Source organism: Salvelinus alpinus, chromosome 17 (genome assembly GCF_045679555.1).
Source record: "Salvelinus alpinus chromosome 17, SLU_Salpinus.1, whole genome shotgun sequence".
Classification (NCBI taxonomy): domain Eukaryota; kingdom Metazoa; phylum Chordata; class Actinopteri; order Salmoniformes; family Salmonidae; genus Salvelinus; species Salvelinus alpinus.
Genome location: NC_092102.1, coordinates 20,803,703 through 20,812,463, shown reverse-complemented (window position 1 = coordinate 20,812,463; position 8,761 = coordinate 20,803,703). Strand labels below are relative to the sequence as shown.

Sequence of the window (8,761 nt, the reverse complement as noted above, 5' to 3'; positions counted from 1 at the left end):
ACACGCTTCGGTGCTTTAGTTGCCAAGGATTCTGACATGTTACAGCAGGGAGAAGGGAGATCCCACTATATGAGAATGTGCAGGAGGGCACAGTCAGAGGGAGTGTACAGTTGGGATAGAGAAAGCACTGTGTCAACTTTGGGGGTGCCCATGCAGCTGGGGATCCGAGGTGTCCTGTGAGAGAGAGACAGGTTGAGATTGCCAGAGTTCAAGTGGGGCCAACTGTTTCCTATGCTGAGGCAATGAAGAGAGTAGAGGAAAGCCTAAGGGTGAGTGAGTTGACTCGGAGCACCCCAGTGAGTGATCAACTGCACTGCACTGATGGAGTGGAAATCACAGAAGATATATGTGGTAGTTGCAGCAGCAGAGAAATACTTGGTAATGAACGATTTTAATGAGAGAAGGGGTTCCATCCTCCCAGGCCGACTGCCTGGTGTTGGATTATTTATGGCCAAAGTAGTGGGATGGCATTTAATTGCGGTGACCAATATGTGCAATCCGCACTCCGACCTGTAAAAGGCAGCAATAGGCAACACAGCCTCTAGTCTGCCAGGAAACCACATGAAGAAGAACATGGTAACAAATGGGAAATGATGAACCTTTGAGGAGCGCACCGTCTGGGCCCGGGACAAGAGCGACAGGAGGACGTGTGTAGCGTAGGTAAAACTATCGTACAGCGCAGTGGGCTTCCACTCAATGAGTGCGGTCAATAGACATTGAAAACCGGTGCAGTCATCTAGGTGTAGGGTGCTTACGTATGCGTCAGTGATTTTCAGACAACTCCAGCAAATCGACTGTGCGTAAAACTTCAAGAAGAGGAGGTTTGTACAAGTTCGTACTGTATGTAGGACACGATTTATTGGAACATATTTTTACTTTGTCCTGTGAATTCAGATGCCTCATGTATCTATCAACCTATTTTAAAAAAAAACTCTCTGACTATTTGGAAACAACCAAGCCGCTTTTTCTTGAACCATCGACATGTTCACGCGCGGATCTAAAAAGCGACGGTCGAATCGTTCGGTAAGTAGATCCGCCAGAACTACAGTATGTTATGACATTGTTTTTTTAGAGTCCAGGGTATCTTGTTATCTGGAAAGTACTTGCATCATTTAGAATACCTTTTATTGACAATGAATAGCGTTCATACAGTTTATCGAGTAGGTTGCAAGTAAATATATAACGTTAGGCTAATCAATGTTGTCCGAACAAAATAGCCTATGCATTTGTTTTACTGTTTGTTATCGGCTTGATTATAGGCCTGTCTATGCTCTTTGCATGTTATAATTTGACAAGTTGCTTTGCTTCCCTTGATTTAGTTTACAGAAATTCCATTCTTTGTTTTATGACTCGAGTTGAATCGTGGTTGCGTGGGAGGGGCGTAAGGTCACTTCGTCAATGGCATTTACCTGCACAGGTTAGGGTTAGACAACTTCGGAGTATAGCCCACCCCTCACTGAACCCAGGCCACACACTTGCGGGAGCTCTGTGACACTCGTGTATGTATGTATGTATGTATGTATGTATGTATGTATGTATGTATGTATGTATGTATGTATGTATGTATGTATGTATGTGTACGGACACTTATTTCACAAAGACAATGTAGTCTTTATTTATTTAAGAACATTTACATGCCAAAGCATTTGAGTTTACACGTGTGGATGGTGCCAGGGAGGACATGTTTTAGTTGAACCATGCAGTCAAGGAGGACTAGTGTAGCTGTTGATATACGCGACATCTGGCTCCTATCAGACTTGGCGCATTTCCAATGTCTTTAAAAGTGAATCTCACTGTAATTATTTTGGAAGGTTGGCTTGTGAAACTCATCACACACAACTGATCCACACTATGGTCTGCATTCATGACTACTCTGTAACTACAGTATCTGTTGTATAATAACTTCTGTGGAAGTGTTATTTGGACATTATATCAGACATATAAATATATTTATTTTTAAAGGCAGTTAATATTGCCATGAGGCACATGCAGGGGAGCATGCGTCTCCTTTCCTCTGCAGGAGCTTAAAACATGTAAATAAAGCTTTTAGTCAGCATCATTTTAATAGCCTGATGCAATCCTCCTATCGCAAGCTAAACATGCAGGTAGTTGAGACATGCAATAGCTGCAACATTATGCCTCTTCAGTTTTGGCATGAATTACTTGAAAGGGTGACTTGAAGTCAAGACACAACACAGTAAGCCAAGTGAGTTTGGTTGGTGTTCGCCTCTCATAGTCAAAGAGAGGATCAACTTTCTGGAAGCAATACAAGCATTATTGCCTGAACATTTTATCCCTGTAGTTCTCTTATGAAAATCCCTATTGACAACATAATGAAATACTACACCTGCTGTATAGTACAGTAGAGGGAATTGAGTGTATCGCAAAAGCAAACAAACGTCTGTATGCAGTTGACATACAGTATAGGCTTAGGCAGTATATAGATTGTCATACCGACCTTGTTCATCCCGAGATATTCGGTAATACTGGCACTGAACACAAGGGGGGTTATTTTCAAACCCCACTGAGCCTCTGTAATACGAAGGTTAGCAATGCTAACAAGTACATGCACAATCCCGTAGCGAATGCTAACAAGGGCATTGAATGGAAAGCGGGATACCTAGTCAGTTGTACAACTGAATGCATTCAACTGAAATGTGTCTACTGCGGGGGGCTGCCTTAATCGACATCCACATCATCGGTGCCCGGGGAACAGTGGGTTAACTGCCTTGCTCAGGGGCAGAACGGCAGATTTTTACCTTGTCAGCTCGGTGATTCAACCCAGCAACCTTTCGGTTACTGACCCAACGCTCCTACCCGCCAAGCTACCTGTTGAAAACATTTGATACAGTTTCAGACATAAACTATTGCAGGACAGACATTAGGCTTACTGGGGTATTTGGCAAAATCCAAGGGATGGTTTTTCAATACAGTCAAAACTATTTATTTTAAGTTTTTCAATACATTTGAATATGTGTGGCTAGTTAATACCTGCAGTCAACTTATGCAATACGCTAGGAGATAAAGCAGATTGCGTTCTTCATTTCACCTGTCATATTATTTTACATTATGAAGCTTAGGGCCTACCATAGTTCCCCAGAACAGTTGAGCCAGTCACATGTTTTTTTGTAAATAACACAATGGGAGAAAGTGGGAGCTGGTGAGTCCAGCTGTGTATTTGGTTTACCTTGCTAGTCAGCTAAGTAAGTGGCTAAATGTAATAAGGAGACTGGGCATCATATAGTTTACTTTCTGCTGTGTTTGAGAAGTCAAAGCGCTTTTTTGATATCCTTGCATAGATTCTTTTTCCTCCTCTCCGTTCTCGGCCGACCTGCTCCCCCCCCCCTTTTCCTCCCTCCTTTTCTCAGAAGGCAGGCCTGTTGCCCTAGGGACTCCACACAGACACAGTGTGTTCACGTACTGCTCCAGAGCCAGTACTGTTCTTCCTTCAGACAAGCATGCGTCAAAACTTTGTTCATTTGCACAATGTATCTCGTTCACATTCGCTTGTAAATGTCAAAGCTCACCAAAAATACTACCTATACTTCTGTAACTTTATGAGATGGATTTCCTGTCTTTGCAATTTGTGCGCTCGTTAGCTAGCAGCCTCTATTGAAATTCTCTGTTAGTTAGTGAATTTATTTGCATTCTGGTAATAGACACCCAATTGGCTTTTTTAGTGCCTCCTTGTGTATGAAGACCGTTATACTGTAAATCCGAGGATGAGAGAAGGATGGTATGATGATATGAAAATCTGGATACCGCCAAACCATAACAGACATCCCAGCTCATAAAGTTATACAAGTAACTCAAAAATGCTACTCAGCTTGCTGCACACACAAAACAAATATTGGACTGCAAGGCTATTGATCCAGGAGGGGATTCTCTGCTGTTACCAAGAGAATCTTGATTTTGCAAGAAGCTAACCACTTAGCTAGATAACTTGCTACTAAATTAGCCTACCAAATGCACAACTGCAGAGCATTTAGCACATTTTAGAAAGTTCACTTAGTACACTGAACAAAAATATGATTGCAACATGTAAAGTGTTGGCCCCATGTTTCATGAGCTGAAATAAAATATCCCAGAAATGTTCCATATGCAGAAAGCTTATTTTTTCTCAAATTCTGTGCACAAATTTGTTTACGTCCCTGTTAGTGCACATTTTTCTTTGCCAAGATAATCCATCTACCTATGGTATATCAAGAAGCTGATTAAACAGCATGATCATTACACAGGTGAACCTTGTGCTGGGGACAATGAAAGCCCACTCTAACATGTGCAGTTTTGTCACACAACACAATGCCACAGATGTTTCAAGTTTTGAGGAAGCGTGCAATTCAAAGTTGTTTCAGAGAATTTGGCAGTACGTCCAACCGGCCTTACAATCGCAGACCACGTGTATGGCGTTGTGTGGGCGAACGATTTGTTGATGTCAATGTTGTGAACAGAGTGCTCCATGGTGCGGTAATGGTATGGTACCGACAACAAACACAATTGCATTTTATCAATGGCAATTTGAATGTTTGAATGCACAAAAATACATTGACGAGATCCTTAGGCCCATTGTGAGGCTCATTTTTGTTTAAGCTATCTATGACTAACAGATGCATATCTGTATTCCCAGTCATGTGAAATCCATAGATTAGGGCCTCATTTATTCATTTCAATTGACTGATTTCCTCATATGAATTATAACTCAGTAAAATCAAGGAAATTGTTTCATGTTGCATTTATATTTATATTTTTGTTCAGTATGGTTATAAGATATCAAGCTTGCAAAATAAAATACTGTAACTAGATCACCTGGTGCGTGCTGCACAATAGTCAGTGACTCACAAAGCTCCGGTCTCTTGTGCTTGTAAACAAACACTATGTGTCTGGGGACTACAAGTAAGCTTCAAAATAAAAAATAATGAGACAGGTGAAATGAAGAATGTAATCTTCTTTATCTCCTAACGTATTGCACAAGTTGACTGCAGATATTCAAATGTATTAAACAAACTTCAAATAAATAGTTTCGACAGTATTGAAAAACCATCCCATAGCTATTTCCAAATACCCCGGTATATGATATATGGTATACAACTCAAGCCTAATACAGTGCGATAGCCTATTGTAGGGAACGGGGATGTGTTCCTGACATTCCAGAGAGAAGAGCAAGATAGGCCTATGTGTGTTGTGGTTAGTGAAGCTTTCCCTGCAGGCTGTGTGTTTGATGTATTGAGTCCAGCCCAGTGTGTAGTGTAACTAACATGTCTCAGTGAGTTAGGCTGCACAGGCCTGTGACCTCTGACCACTCCCCTGAGTTAATGTTTAACTCTTCAAACACTGAACACATCCTGCTGTCTCCATTCCAGCATCTGTTATTCTATGCATTGCAACAACGTTACTATGTAAATTGTTATAACATGGGTATAAGAGCAACAAAGTGTTACTTAACATTACCATTGTATGACTATGATGGCATTGGTCAGCTTTTAGGTAAAGGGTCTAACAGCTAACTTTCTGCAGCCTCAATCTAGCTGACTGCTGTGTCCACCTGGCCATAACACGCATGAGCCTGAGAACAAACGCACAATATCTCACCCCCGCCTTGTAATTTAAAAAAAGCTTGTTGGATAAAGCGGATTATCAAGGTCAAAAGCAGTAACTAAAGTATGGTCTATGTATGTGTGTTGGCGAGCGTTCATGTGTACGCTCTCCTATACAGATGTGCAATCTTAATTTGATCACTGTTGTCGCAGATAATCTTCCTGTGCAGGATGAAATGCAACCTTGTAGCGTATTCTAGGTTTAAAAAGGCTTCTAAAGTTTGTAATTTCCACTTTAAAATATCAGACTTGATTTTCTCTAATGAAAAATGTATCAACGCCTACAAAAATGTCCATTCATAATAATCAAAATTTCCTGTTGCTGCAGAATTTATTTTCCTGCTGTGAGAAACTGTTCAAATTTGCTTTTAATGGAGAGAATAAGAGTTTTTTTCTTGTGTGATACTACAAACAAACCTATTGTCAATTCAAATGTTCTATTTACTCCGCACATATAGTTTATAAACTCACTTCCTACCTCTGCAGTCCCCACCCATCACATCCCCTACTTCAGATAGCAAAGTAGGCTAACCCACTGCAGGGACAGAAACGTGATGTATATTTTCTCTTGCTGAGAGATGTGAAGGAAACACATGAAACCCACATTACCTTGACTTATGTTACACTGTCTGAGAGTGTCTTCTTGACACTTGATCATCTCCTTCCCATGTTGTCTTGCACATGATGAATTTCGACTCGCTGCTCTTGTCTTCATTCAATGAAAAATCATCCTAAAGGAACAAAAGTTGTATGATGGATCTGAAGTTTTCCATTACAAACTTTATTTGTCATGGTAATGATATGGAGCTAACATCCCCTCTCTCTCTGTGAACACGATAGTGTTAATTAGAACCAGCTTGGCGGGTATTGATGCATTTCTTTCTGGATCAGTTTACAGATGGGACCGTTTTAATGCCAGCTTTTTCTCCGTGAGCAGACTGGATCAGCTTTATGACGGGGATGAAGTTTGACCTTGTGTTTCACATTTATTCACTGTTATGAAGTACATGAATGTAATGCCTACATAACGATCATCATCTGCCTTCTAGCATTGATCAACTCCCATAAATGTTTTAAATTGATTGTAAAGTCGGAGAGCAGTGTGCTATTATCTACAATATGTGTGTTTACGGACATATTCAATCAATCCTTATCCCAGTCTGCTGTTCCCACATGCTTCAAGAGGGCCACCATTGTTCCTGTTCCCAAGAAAGCTAAGGTAACTGAGCTAAACGACTACCGCCCCGTAGCACTCTTCCGTCATCATGAAGTGCTTTGAGAGACTAGTCAAGGACCATATCACCTCCACCCTACCTGACACCTTAGACCCACTCCAATTTGCTTACCGTCCCAATAGGTCCACAGACGATGCAATCGCAACCACACTGCACAGAGGAATACCTATGTGAGAATGCTGTTCATCGACTACAGCTCAGCATTTAACACCATAGTACCCTCCAAACTCGTCATCAAGCACGAGACTCTGGGTCTCGACCCCGCCCTGTGCAACTGGGTACTGGACTTCCTGATGGGCCGCCCCCAGGTGGTGAGGGTAGGTAACAACATCTCCACCCCGCTGATCCTCAACACTGGGGCCCCACAAGGGTGCGTTCTGAGCCCTCTCCTGTACTCCCTGTTCACCCACGACTACGTGGCCATGCACGCCTCCAACTCAATCATCAAGTTTGCGGACGACACTACAGTGGTAGGCTTGATTACCAACAACGACGAGACTGCCTACAGGGAGGAGGTGAGGGCCCTCGGAGTGTGGTGTCAGGAAAATAACCTCACACTCAACGTCAACAAAACAAAGGAGATGATTGTGGACTTCAGGAAACAGCAGAGGGAGCAGCCCCCTATCCACATTGACGGTACAGTGGTGGAGAGGGTAGTAAGTTTTAAGTTGCTCGGCGTACACATCACGGACAAACTGAATTGGTCCACCCACACAGACAGCGTTGTGAAGAAGGCGCAGCAGCGCCTCTTCAACCTCAGGAGGCTGAAGAAATTTGGCTTGTCACCAAAAGCACTCACAAACTTCTACAGATGCACAATCGAGAGCATCCTGTCGGGCTGTATCACCGCCTGGTACGGCAACTGCTCCGCCCACAACCGTAAGGCTCTCCAGAGGGTAGTGAGGTCTGCACGCATCACCGGGGGCAAGGGCAAACTACCTGCCCTCCAGGACACCTACACCACCCGATGTCACAGGAAGGCCAAAAAGATCATCAAGGACAACAACCACCCGAGTCCCTGCCTGTTCACCCCGCTATCATCCAGAAGGCGAGGTCAGTACAGGTGCATCAAAGCAGGGACCGAGAGACTGAAAAACAGCTTCTCTCTCAAGGCCATCAGACTGTTAAACAGCCACCACTAACATCGAGTGGCTGCTGCCAACATACTGACTCAACTCCAGCTCACTTTAATAATGGAAATTGATTAATAATGGAAATTGATCAAAAATGTATCACTAGCCACTTTAAATAATGCCACTTAATATAATGTATGTATATACTGTACTCTATCATCTACTGCATCTTGCCATCTTTATGTAATACATGTATCACTAGCCACTTTAAACTATGCCACTTTGTTTACATACCCTACATTACTCATCTCATATGTACAGTGGGGCAAAAAAGTATTTAGTCAGCCACCAATTGTGTAAGTTCTCCCACTTAGAAAGATGAGAGGCCTGTAATTTTCATCATAGGTATACTTCAACTATGACAGACAAAATGAGACAAAAAATCCAGAAAATCACATTGTAGGATTTTTAATGAATTTATTTGCAAATTATGGTGGAAAATAAGTATTTGGTCAATAACAAAAGTTTATCTCAATACTTTGTTATATGCCCTTTGTTGGCAATGACAGAAATCAAATCAAATCAAATCAAATTTTATTAGTCACATACACATGGTTAGCAGATGTTAATGCGAGTGTAGCGAAATGCTTGTGCTTCTAGTTCCGACAATGCAGTAATAACCAACAAGTAATCTAACCTAACAATTCCACAACTACTACCTTACACACACACACAAGTGTAAAGGGATAAAGAATATGTACAAAAAGATATATGAATGAGTGGTGGTACAGAACGGCATGGCAGATGCAGTAGATGGTATAGAGTACGGTATATACATATGAGATGAGTACTGTAGGGT

At 41.9% G+C, this 8,761-nt stretch overlaps 1 protein-coding gene across 3 annotated transcripts in view; it reads left to right on the top strand.

Moving 5' to 3' along the window:
* Positions 1-541: 541 nt before the first annotated feature.
* LOC139542470 (prickle-like protein 2) overlaps positions 542-8,761 on the top strand; it is a 49,076-nt gene continuing 40,856 nt past the window's right edge. The window contains exons 1-2 of one of the 3 annotated variants that reach the window (XM_071347923.1): positions 542-821; positions 959-1,023. In XM_071347923.1, coding sequence (XP_071204024.1) covers positions 982-1,023 — 42 coding nt within the window. In that variant the 5' untranslated portion in view covers positions 542-821; positions 959-981. Of the gene's footprint in view, positions 1,024-8,761 lie in introns of all 3 variants that reach the window. The other 2 variants (XM_071347924.1, XM_071347922.1) reach the window with 2 other exon arrangements.